Genomic DNA, 13,586 nt, shown 5'->3' on the forward strand with positions numbered 1-13,586 from the left:
CAGGTGTGAAGCACAAGGTGCTCAAAGGACTTCATAACCACAGAGGTCAGGGCGACAGGTCTGAAGTCGTTAAGGCCTGTGGTCCTTGGCTTCTTGGGGACAGGAATGATTGTTGAGGTCTTGAAGCAGGCTGGCACATGGCATGTCTCCAGTGAGGTGTTGAAAATGTCTGTGAACACTGGAGACAGCTAATCAGCGCAGTGCTTCTACTGGATGGCGAGACAGAATCCGGTCCAGCAGCTTTCCGTGGGTTCTGTCTCCTGAAGAGTTGGTTGACGTCCCTCTCATGGATGGAAAGAGTCGTCACTGAGGTGGTGGGGGGGTGGAAGGGGGGACCTTTAAGGTGGGCATTGGTGGAGGTGCCCAGGCCCCTGCTGAGGTGGGGGAGGTGGAGGTGATGCACTGTAGCTGGAGCTGTTGGGAGGTGTCATGGCACCAACCGCTGTTGATGTAGAAACAGATTCCTCCTCCTTTAGTTTTGCCGGAAAGTTCCGTGTCTCTCTCCGCTCTGTAGAGTTGGAATCCTGCCAGCTGCAGTGCAGAGTCCGGTATTAATCCACACAGCCACGTCTCCGTGAAGCACCAAACAGCAGATGAGTAGAAGGCCCTGTTTTTCCCCAACAGCAGTTGTAATTCCTCCACTTTGTTGGGCAGTGAGCGCACGTTAGAGAGAAATATTCCAGGTAACGGTGTGTGCGTAATCCGCACTGGCGAAGGCGCACAAGCACCGGCCCATTTCCCTCGCCTCTGGCGTTTCACTGCGTGAGCAAAGGTGAGCGCGCCTTTGACCAGAATGTCCAAAATTTCCAGTGTTGGGAGAAGAAAAGTTTGGAATAAATCCTCTGGTGTTGTAACCCTGATGTCCATGAGCTCTTGTGTAGTGAAGGAGCTCCGGTGAAGAAACAGCCAGAAAAGAGACAAAAGAAAGAAAGAGGTTCTGAACAAAAACTAAATAAAGATGGATGACAAGATGGCTCCAGAAAATGAACTGTGGACCAGTCATTGATTGTCTTTATATTTGATAGATGCTCGTCTTAATATTCACATGCTGATGGTGGACCATGATCAAACCAGACTTGTTGATTTATAACATGTCTCCTCATCTTCATCAGTGACTCCTCAGTTCATGTGTCTGCTCCTTCATCTCTATCAGACATGTCCTCATGTACAAATACTTTAAACAGGAAGTCACAAACTGTTTCTTCTAATGTAGTGAATCTGTTGTTGTGTTGATGTCTTCAGTTCATCAGCATCTATTGTCCTCGTGTCCTGGAGACGGATCCTCACATGTGACTCTGAGCTTCAGTTACTGCTCAGAAAGTGTCTCTGCTCGTTTTAACATGTTGAGTTAAGGACAGAGGACGTTGCTGCTTGTTGACATCGATGAGACAAACTGAATATGAGACATTCTGAAAATGAGACAAACTGAATGTGAGACAAATGGAATGTGAGACATTCTGAAAATAAGACAAACTGAATATAAGACAAACGGAATGTGAGACATTCTGAAAATGAGACAAACTGAATATAAGACAAACGGAATGTGAGACATTCTGAAAATGAGACAAACTGGTCCCAACATTACATATGTGTCCACATTGTTTTGTCCATGTGTTGAAAATTACAGGATAGCATTGTGTCCAATCAGAACACAGATCCACCATCATGAGAGTGACGCTGCTCTCACTCAGGTCTCCATCCATCATCTCCTTCCTCTCCTCCGCCTCCTTCAGCAGATCCTCGTCATCGTCCCCCTCCATCGCTCCCACTCCCTCCAGAGTTTCTCCAATAAATCATTGAACTATCAGACGAGGTGAGGGGACGCCAGTCGTGAGCAGACAGCTTCATTTGGCCCGGTCCTCACAGTGTCTGCTGCTCCAACACATTTATCAAAGAGCATATAGCCCTCTCACATAATTCCATTATTCAGAGGAAACCCAAACCCACAACTTCTCAGGTGCTGTTCAGATGATTTATAAGTAAAATAATCGCGGCTCCTTCCTCCCAACTTCTCAAATGGGCCAAATTAAAATGTCTATTGTACGTGGAACGCTGCCATTTCATTGAGTGAGGTCATGGAACATTTAACTGGCGGAGAGGTCGTTACTTAAAAGTCTGAGAGCGATGGGACACTAATCACCTCGTCCGTTTGATCCTCACCATCACTCCATCTTTTCTTCACCTCTGCTCCGTCTCTTTGATCTGCCCCCTCCTTACCTGTGTCACACCTCAAGACGCTGTTCTATAGTTTTATTCTATAGTTTTATTAGTCTCAGAGCATCTGAAGTACTTTTGTTATCCAGAAGAGGGCGCTCACTATCACCTTGACCCATTTCTTGCTCTCTAAATCTGCCTGTTTTAAAAGTGAAGGTTGCTAGTAGTACACAACTGAAGTACAAGTGTTAGTTGTTCAAGGCTTTGTAAATACACCAGCATAACATGACATAACATCCTCTGTCACAGACGAGTTTGCTGTTGCTCCTCTCGCCGTGGTGCCTCCTCCACTGACTCAGTTTGGTGGAAATCTGACACGTCAGCGTGCAGGTTTGTTGTTAGATCTTTATTTGTTACTTCTCCATCTTCGACTCGGAACGAAACACTTCCACACGCATACAAATGCTTTAAATACAAACTTTTCTCCCACGTTGAAATTAACTTTCAAATAAAAAGTGACAGCTGTATTTTATATATGATTTAATTCCCCACAGATCGAGTCACTGAGTTGTATGTGATGAAAACCTTCATAAAATTTCCCTAATCTCTGATTAGTTTATTTCAGTCACATAGTTTTTTATGGGTTTACTTCTCCTTTCTGGTCATTTTGTGAGTCTCTTCGTGCCCGTTGTGCGTCTCTTTATAGTCGATTTGTGTTTCTGTTGTGTCTGTGGTTGTATTAGAGAGCGTCCGGTCAGCGTCCGGTGAGAAGGTGGAACATGATCCATGACGTCTAGTCTGATTAAAGCATTAATGAATTGATTGAATAGTTTCCTCACTGTTCACACGTTTATAAGAGATCATGAATACGTATATATTTTTCTATGTATATATTTATATATACTTATATTTATATATACTTATAATGAAGTCGTTGATGTCTCAATGTTTCATTGTCCATGAAGGGTTCAGCTCCATCAGCGCTGACTGCATGTGTGCTAACATGCTAACATGCTAACAGGCAAGGAGCTGTTCATCTTCAGGTTATACAAAAACAAAATATAGTTATATAATAAATAATTAGATAATAAATAAATATATAATAAATAACAAGAACTTTATTAAAACAGGATTCAGTCACAGTTTACTTTGAAACAGTAAGAGAAGAAGATTTTGATGTGGTGACATGTTGAAACGTGCTCAAACCAGATAACATGGACATGCATGAAGACATGACGCTCCATGACGCACTCACGTAGCCAGTGTGGCCCGGCTGTTACACATGTTGCTCGACCATTTTCAGCTGAATGTAATGTTGAAGGATGAATCACGGTGACATGTGATGGAGCAACTGTTACTGATCCTCCCTCTCAGAACAGGCTCTGATCCTGGAGGCCACTTCACACTGCACCAATACAACCAGCATGTTCCAGGTCGAGCTTCCACTGAGGACACTGATCGTCCCTGAGTCCTGACGGTTGCTGCTCACACCTGATGCTCATACATGACTCTATTCACATGCAACAGTCTGTGATCTGATGACCCAATGCAACCAATCTGTGCGACATCGGGTGTGAGGCGCGGTTTTCAGGAGCATGTCTGTTATTTTCAGAGTCAGGGAGAAACCACAGGAATACAAAGAACAAGGGATTCGAAGAAGAGGAGGAGGAAGAGATAGAGAGAGCGAGTCAGTCAGAGTTTCTTAATGAATCACAGTCATTCTGTTTCACAAATATATTGATAATAACAACGCACACACAGTGAGTCACAGTGTGAGTCACAGTGTGTGTACATGTGTGTGTGTGTACAGCACAACATCAGTATTGTGATTCAGTTTGTCCACATCTGGTTCAGTGATGCTGCTGAAACACACACACACACACACACACTGCAGTCACACATGTTTAATCTGTGTAATTAGCGTTAGCCAGATGCTTAGTGCTCGTTCAGTATTTCGACGATCCTCCAGATTTGAAGTGTTTTTCGTTTGAGTTCAGATCATCACTATGGTTACCGATCTTTGTTTCTTAAATGGAAGCTGTCAATCAGTGAAACGTAATAATCCTTCAGGTCCTATTCTGGATTTCTCTCTCTCTCTCTCTCTCTCTCTCTCTCTCTCTCTCTCTCTCTCTCTCTCTCTGTGTGTGTCACTCTTCTGTTCTCATCTGTCTTGGATCAATGCAGCTTTAGCCGTGGTCACCTTCCTGCCTGGGTTGTGTCGCTGTGATGTCCACTCTCTCGCTCTCCCTCTCATGCTGTCTCTCTCTCTCTCTGTCTCTCCCCCTCTCTCTCTCTCCCCCTCTCTCTCTCTCTCTCTCTCTCTCTCTCTCTCTCTCTCTCTCTCTCTCTCTCTCTGTGGGATCAGTGGTTCAGCCACTGTCACATTAACGTGCAGGTTGTTTTTTATTGAAGCTGTCGAGGTTCTGACCTTACTGTGTCCAGGGGCAGACAAATACCAGCAGGTGTGATAGAGGAAGAGAGAGACAGACAGACAGACAGACAGACAGACAGGTTCGCTGCTTCAAACACTCGTCCTTTATGTTTCATTTATTCCTCACATCACTCACCTGTGTCTCTTTGTCTCCTTTGACTGTTGCTCTTATTCAACTTGAGGGATATTCTGAACATGCGGCAGTTTCATCGTCTCTTTGTGTACGAAAAGAAAGTAAAGACGCTTCCGATGGACTCACAGGGTCAAACACATTCAGTCCACAGTTCAGCTGAGGACCAACAGCTATCAGATTCAATAAAGGGCTGGGACGTCCCGTCCAACAATCACACACAGAACATCAGGAGACACTGGAACATCAGGAGACACTGGAACATCGGGAGACAGTGGAACATCGGGAGACACTGGAACATCGGGAGACAGTGGAACATCGGGAGACACTGGAACATCGGGAGACACTGGAACATCGGGAGACACTGGAACATCAGGAGACACTGGAACATATGAACATCTGGAGACACATGATGAGCAGCTGCAGCCTGAGGACGTGGCTAAACTCAAGTTGTCCTCTATGTTTCCTCTGAACATGGGAGCTGGTGGGACACCGGCTTTGTCACAGACTGACGAGCGGCTGCTCGAACACAGCTGGAACATCTGGTGGCCACAGTAAATATCATGGAGCAACTAAACTTTTATAGACTTTGATTTGAAGATTAATAAATGTTCTTAAGAGTGAAAACATAAAAACAGATGGAACATGGTCGGCTGTGTCTCAGGAGGCTGAACCAGTCGTCCACTAATCACAGATGGTAAAATCCCACAATCCTCAGCTCCTCCTGTGCAGCAGCATGTGTGACACGCAGCTCATCTTCTGATCTGAGCTCTGATTGGTTGAATTTGAAATTAAATGTAATTCACCTTGAGGTCAAAGAAACAACAAGGACAAAATGAAAGAAGGTGAAAACGTTGTGGAGTCAGAATCAGTTCAAATCCAATCCAGCATCGTGATGTTATTTATTTGCTTTGTTTTCTGAAACTTAACAACCAGAAATAATCTAGAAAAAGTGTGTTTGAGTGTTGAAGCTGCACGCACACACACACACACACGCACGCACGCACGCACGCACGCACGCGCGCGCGCGCACGCACGCACGCACACACACACACACACACACACACACACACACGTGAGAGTGTCTCCACAGATCAGAGGCTAATTGGATTTCTGACTGTCAGAGTTTCTCTGAATTTTCCACAGGGATGGAATTTAATTTTGACTGTGCATTAGTAACGACCTGTTTGCACAGAGATCACATGACCCCTGACCTGCTGCAGATTTACTCTAATTACCACGAACACCTTTTACTCATTTCCCAGCAAACCCAGATCTTCTATCATTTATTCTCCACTGGTGAAGTTTACTCAGAGATTAGCAGCTGCTCAGAGAGAAAGTCTCTGCTTGTTTAAAACTAATTCATTTTCTGCTTTAATGGTTTGAACTGCGACTCCACATTTGTTCTCTCTCACTCTGTTTATCAGCCGTCTTCACTCTTCTCTTACATTTATTCAGGTTTTATTCTTCCTGCCATATTTTTATTATTTATCACATTATTCTGATTTTTTCAGCAGAGATGCAGGTTTCCGGGACATTGATGAAATGATTAGATGATTGATTTTTTTCCTGAGTTTTTCCATGTTTTTCTGTAATGTCACATTTCTTTCATGTCAGATTTTGTTTTCTCCTCTCTCTCCCTTAGATCCCTCAGATTAGTTACGCATCCACAGCCCCCGAGTTGAGCGACGACCGCCGCTATGACTTCTTCTCCCGCGTGGTCCCTCCGGACAGTTTCCAGGCTCAGGCGATGGTGGACATCGTCCAGGCCATGGGTTGGAACTACGTCTCCACCGTGGCATCGGAGGGCAGCTACGGCGAGAAGGGCGTGGACGCCTTCATGCAGCTCTCCAGAGAAGCAGGTAAGAGAGGCGGCTGGTTTAAGTGTCTGGTGTAAGATTCTGTTTTGATGACGTGTTCAGTTTGCTCTGTGTGTCTCACTGCAACTTGTTTACTATCTGAAAAAGACGAGAAAACATCAATAAATCATTATATGTACATATATAATATATGTACATGAATAATATTCCTCCACATAAACCACAAAGTGCATGAATCTAGTTGTACTGAAGTTACTTTGCTCAGGTCACGTGTGCAGATTTCTGTAAGATGAGGCCTGTTTGACCTGGGGCCTCGTCTATAACCGTTGGTCTGATCGATGCCCACGTCACTTCTCACACAGACGTTGGGATTGAGAAAGACAAACTTGACAAGAGAATGTCTGCACTTGTACAATAGGAGACAGAAAAATGACGACGCAGACGTGAGGGGGTGATTGTTGATCCACTTCATCATTTACATTAAAACCAACAGTGTTAATTGTGCTCGTTCCACACGCTTCAGCTGTGATTGTGTTGTTTTGTCTGGATGTTTCCATGTCGACCACATGATTCTGTTTTAAAGGAAAACCAAAGAACATGAAACAGATCATATGTGAACCAATGAGTTTCCGGTGATGTTGATGATCAGAGATTAAATCTCTGACATTTAAAACAATCTGATGGACTCAGTGATGAGTCCTGACATTTCTGTGCTGCAGTTTCCAGAAGATTATTAAAGGACACGTCTCAGAGATCACAGAGGACGTCCAGGACCAACGGCCTCATACAACTGGTTTTTCAACAACGAGTTGATAATGATCACAGCAGGTCTCCTCAGTGTCGTCAGACACACAACAGCTTGTGTTTTACAGGAGGTTCAGGAAACATCTGAGGCCTCATTCATCCTCCACAAGTTTCATGTGCAGATAAAACTAAGACTCTCTGAATCACTGTGACACTTAAGACGTGTGTTACAAACAGAAACTGATCAGGTCATTGAGTTGCTTCAGTTCAAAGTCAGAGGTCTTCACACTCTGCTCTAGGGTGGAAGGAGGAAGAGAGGGTTGTCCACTGACCAGGAGGTCAGGGGTTCGATCCTTGGACTATGAGTGTTGTGCGTTGGACAAAGAGCAGAATGTGTTCGTGCTGGGAGGATGTGTGTGGTTTGTTCTGCAGCACAAGTTGTTAAATAGACACTGACAACTTATTGAGGAGTGAAGCAGTCGGACAACAGAAGAAAACAGTGAGATAAGAACGAGCTGAAATGACAGAAACCATCTTTCACAAACGTTTATTTAACGTCTACTTAGATTTTTTTAGTTTCGTCCAAGTCCCATCTGCTAACATGGAGGAGGAGGGTTTATGACCTATACTGCAGCCAGCCACCAGGGGGAGATCATGATGATTTGGCCTCACATGTAATTCAGTTACAGTCTGTGATCCCGTCTCTATCGGACGAAAAGATGTCGTTTGATTCCATTAAAACTGTTTTAAATCCGCTGCAGGATGTCAGTTCCATATCTTCACTGAGATCATTTATTTGTATTTTATAACTTTAATAACATCACAACGACAAATGATGATTCTAATGGCTTTGACAGATGAACATAATAAACATGATCGTAGATATTCACTTATTGAACGAACAAATTAGACGAGTGGGTTTATGATGTCATGAATAATTCTGACTCAGTTGTGTGTTTTGCAGCTGTATCTCTGTTCTTACAGTTTATCTGTGGATCCTCGTTAACCTGCCCACCATCAAACATCTGCTTCTAAACTTTAATATCCCTGTATTGTTAATGAACAGCCAGTTCAAAAGGTTGATTCCCTGCAGCTACGACGAGCCCTCTGAACCAAAACCATCCGTCAAATTGAGTCACTACGTTTGGATCTGAAACACAGTGTGAATCTCTCTCAGCACCAAAGATGGATGAGCCTCTTTGTATTTTCAGGAGTTATCTCCCAGCTTCACTTTCAGCCTCCGGGCGTCTCTGTCAACACGACGTTGATTCTTCATTAAGTGTGAACAATGAAAAAACAACTGCGTCTTTCAGGAACCTGGATTTTGTGCAGATGAAGGTAATTGCTCCTAATTCCACTTGTTTCTGACGTGAGCGGTCGAGGAGACGAGACGTCGAGGAGACCAGATGAAAAGAAGCTTCAACACACACACACACACACACACACACTCACACACACACACACAAACTTGAATTAACCAACACCTCTGTAGTTTCAGGCTCCGCCCACTGTGAAGACAAACAGGAAGTTCAGATTTAAATTTGTGTTTCGAGCTGTGTCATCGGAGGCTTCTTGTTGAAAAGCATCCTGGGAGATGTAGTTGACTTTCCCCTTCACCTTTCTCAGATATTTTCATAGAGCAGATGTTGTTGGATGATTCATGTCCATTCAACTGTCACATGATCCGAGGTTCATGTGTAATTCACATGTTTAAATCGTGATCTGGTGCAGAGCCCTGAAGTACAAGATGAATGGACCCCCCCTTAATGTGTCCATCTTTAGAGTCCAGACCTGCACACACGTTTCCTGACACAGTGTTTGTAATACAAAGGTTCTGCTGGTGTTTGGACGTCGGATTAATCTTAACCTGCTCGTGTTGATGCAGAAACTCTGAGGTTTTTTATTCTGCTGCTTCCTCGACACAGACACATTATGAAGCCGCCTCAGGAAGCTGCTGCCATTGTAATCTCTGAATCAGCAGGATTGTGAAGAAAAATGCTGTGAGATATTTGTTTCCATCTCTTCAGAGGTTAAAATGCTGACGGGGAAACTGGGCCCTGTAATACCATGTGAACTCAGTATTGGCAGCACATAGCAGGAGGGAATAATGTCTCCCAGCTATTTGCCATGCGGAGCGTTTGAGTGAAGAGAGCTGGTGAAGCAGGAAAAAACTGTTTGCTTTAACACTTCAATATTTTCATGGCTGGATCTCTCACCTGATCATTTCTGACACTCAGGTAAATCACAGAAAAGCCTCGGGACCCAGACGTTTGTGTTCTCACTTACAGAACATGTCAGGAACATGTCTGTGGTTGAGTTCATGTAGGAAAACAGCTTCAGTCATGTGTTTCACGTGTTCAAACTTGAACACGTCGTAACTCAGATGAAAGTGCAAAAACTGGTTCAGACCAGCGGCTGCAGGTCGTCAGCCTCAGTGTGTTTAACACGTTGCTTTTATTCTATTCACCATTTCTTGTCCCATGATCATCTTGATGGATCGGTTCCAGGGCAAACACTGATGACTAATCATGAGCCGTGTGAGCGATACAAAGAATGGAAGGAAAAATCAGCGAACAGGCTTTAGCTTCGTCATACGTCCAGTATGTCCACACCTTGTTTGCCCCGGACCTTATACCACCGCGAATGTAAGAACACTCGTCATCATCACGTCTGTGAAGAGTTCACACATCGTGATACGTGGACGAGTCCAGTCACAGAGCAAACTCCTCTGTGTCGACGTGGTCTTAAAACCACTGTGAGCCCTGAATCACACGAACATGAAGAACAGTATCAGCTGCATACAGATGAGAGCGTCGCTGCACAGCCGCCACTAAAGTCTGTGTAATGGCCTCGCTGAGGGAAAAGTGAGCATCTGGATGAAGACGAGAACGACGGAGGTCGCAGCAGCACTGACCTCCATGTGAAATGAATTGAACAGGTGGAGTTAACGTGTTTGAGTCTCAGACTCCGCTGACGGTCGTCATGCAGCGTTCCCTCCTCTTCCAGTTTCCATGGCGGCCGTACAGCTGTTGGCTCCTCCTCCATCTTCCTCCTAAAGAGCCGTCCCCTCTGCGTGTTTATTCATAACTCCATTAGGCTGGAGAGCGATTAGCACCAGCAGCTAATGCAGCATCTAATTAGATTACCTGGGACTCCAGGTGGAATCCATCAGCTGTTTACAACTGTTACTCCACCACCGCAGCAGTGCGGGGGGGCTGTAAGTGAAAAGAGAGGCGGCCTGACCAGACTGTTTCTCACTCACGTCAGTCAGCTGACTCATGTTTCACAGTCAGCTGACTCATGTTTCACAGTCTGCTGACTCATGTTTCATCACTTCTCCATCACTCTGATGCTTCGCTCTTGTTTCGCCACAGAAGCAAATTCCACATTTGAAAACAAGCATTTTAAAGAGAAGCGTAGTGTTGTGTATTTATACTGGAGTTTATACTGGAGTTTATACTGGAGTTATTGTGGAGTTTATACTGGTTTAATACTGTAGTTATACTGGAGTTTATACTGGAGTTATACTGTAGTTATACTGGAGTTTATACTGGAGTTTATACTGGAGTTTATACTGGAGTTATACTGGAGTTTATACTGGAGGTTATACTGTAGTTATACTGGAGTTTATACTGGAGTTTATACTGGTTTAATACTGTAGTTATACTGGAGTTTATACTGGAGTTTATACTGGAGTTATACTGTAGTTATACTGGAGTTTATACTGGAGTTTATACTGGTTTAATACTGGAGTTATACTGGAGTTTATACTGGAGTTATACTGGAGTTTATATTGGAGTTTATATTGGAGTTTATACTGGAGTTTATACTGGTTTAATACTGTAGTTATACTGGAGTTTATACTGGAGTTTATATTGGAGTTTATACTGGAGTTATACTGTAGTTATACTGGAGTTTATACTGGAGTTTATACTGGTTTAATACTGTAGTTATACTGGAGTTTATACTGGAGTTTATACTGGTTTAATACTGGAGTTATACTGGAGTTTATACTGGAGTTATACTGTGTTTATACTGGAGTTATACTGTAGTTATACTGGAGTTTATACTGGAGTTTATACTGGAGTTTATACTGGTTTAATACTGTAGTTATACTGGAGTTTATACTGGAGTTTATACTGGTTTAATACTGTAGTTATACTGGAGTTTATACTGGAGTTTATACTGGAGTTATACTGTATTTATACTGGAGTTTATACTGGAGTTATACTGGAGTTTATACTGGAGTTATACTGTATTTATACTGGAGTTATACTGGAGTTTATACTGGTTTAATACTGGAGTTTATACTGGAGTTTATACTGGAGTTATACTGGAGTTTATACTGGAGTTTATACTGGAGTTATACTGGTTTAATACTGTAGTTATACTGGAGTTTATACTGTAGTTATACTGGAGTTATACTGGAGTTATACTGGTTTAATACTGTAGTTATACTGGTTTAATACTGTAGTTATACTGGTTTAATACTGTAGTTATACTGTAGTTTTACTGGAGTTATACTGTAGTTATACTGTAGTTATACTGGTTTAATACTGGAGTTATACTGGAATTATACTGGTTTAATACTGTAGTTATACTTGTTTAAAACTGGAGTTATACTGTAGTTATACTGGTTATACTGGTTTAATACTGGAGTTTATACTGGAGTTTATACTAGAGTTATACTGGAGTTTATACTGGAGTTATACTGGTTTAATACTGTATTTATACTGGAGTTACACTGTAGTTATACATTAGTTATACTGGTTTAATACTGTAGTTATACTGGTTTAATACTGTAGTTATACTGGTTTAATACTGGAGTTATACTGGTTTAATACTGTATTTATACTGGAGTTATACTGTAGTTATACAGTAGTTATACTGGTTCAATACTGTAGTTATACTGGTTTAATACTGGAGTTATACTGGTTTAATACTGTATTTATACTGGAGTTATACTGTAGTTATACTGTAGTTATACTGGTTTAATACTGTAGTTATACTGGTTTAATACTGTAGTTATTCTGGAGTTATACTGTAGTTATATTTGTTTAATCCTGGCGTTTATACTGGTTTAATACTGGAGTTTAATACTGGAGTTTATACTTGAGTTATACTGGAGTTATACTGGTTTAATACTGGAGTTTATACTGGAGTTATACTGGTTTAATACTGGAGTTATTCTGGAGTTATACTGGTTTAATAATGGAGTTATTCTGGAGTTATACTGGTTTAATACTGGAGATAATACTGGAGTTATACTGGTTTAATACTGGAGTTATTCTGGAGTTATACTGGTTTAATAATGGAGTTATTCTGGAGTTATACTGGTTTAATAATGGAGTTATTCTGGAGTTATACTGGTTTAATACTGGAGTTATACTGTAGTTTATACTGGAGTTATACTGGTTTAATACTGGAGTTATACTGGTTTAATACTGGAGATAATACTGGAGTTATACTGTAGTTTATACTGGAGTTATACTGTAGTTTATACTGGAGTTATACTGGTTTAATACTGGAGTTATTCTGGAGTTATACTGGTTTAATACTGGAGATAATACTGGAGTTATACTGTAGTTTATACTGGAGTTATACTGTAGTTTATACTGGAGTTATACTGGTTTAATACTGGAGTTATTCTGGAGTTATACTGGTTTAATACTGGAGATAATACTGTAGTTATACTGTAGTTTATACTGGAGTTATACTGGTTTAATAATGGAGTTATTCTGGAGTTATACTGGTTTAATACTGGAGTTATACTGGTTTAATACTGGAGATAATACTGTAGTTTATACTGGAGTTATACTGGTTTAATACTGGAGTTATAATGGTTTAATAATGGAGTTATTCTGGAGTTATACTGGTTTAATACTGGAGATAATACTGGAGTTATACTGTAGTTTATACTGGAGTTATACTGGAGTTTATACTGGAGTTATACTGGTTTAATAATGCAGTTATTCTGGAGTTATACTGGTTTAATACTGGAGTTATACTGGTTTAATACTTGAGATAATACTGGAGTTATACTGTAGTTTATACTGGAGTTATACTGTAGTTTATACTGGAGTTATACTGGTTTAATACTGGAGATAATACTGTAGTTATACTGTAGTTTATTCTGGAGTTATACTGGTTTAATACTGGAGTTATACTGGAGTTATACTGTAGTTTATACTGGAGTTATACTGGTTTAATACTGGAGTTATACTGGTTTAATACTGGAGATAATACTGGAGTTATACTGTAGTTTATACTGGAGTTATACTGGTTTAATAATGGAGTTATTCTGGAG

General features: G+C 41.7%; 1 protein-coding gene across 6 annotated transcripts in view; it reads left to right on the forward strand.

The window, feature by feature from the left end:
* Positions 1 to 13,586, forward strand: part of grm7 (glutamate metabotropic receptor 7) — a 113,872-nt gene that overhangs the window by 40,460 nt on the left and 59,826 nt on the right. For all 6 annotated transcript variants that reach the window (XM_069531078.1, XM_069531077.1, XM_069531092.1 and 3 more), the window contains exon 2: positions 6,361 to 6,577. In XM_069531078.1, the coding sequence (XP_069387179.1) occupies positions 6,361 to 6,577 (217 nt within the window). The remainder of the gene's footprint in view (positions 1 to 6,360; positions 6,578 to 13,586) is intronic.

This window comes from Paralichthys olivaceus, chromosome 2 (assembly GCF_024713975.1).
Source record: "Paralichthys olivaceus isolate ysfri-2021 chromosome 2, ASM2471397v2, whole genome shotgun sequence".
In the NCBI taxonomy this organism is placed as follows: Eukaryota; Metazoa; Chordata; class Actinopteri; order Pleuronectiformes; family Paralichthyidae; genus Paralichthys; species Paralichthys olivaceus.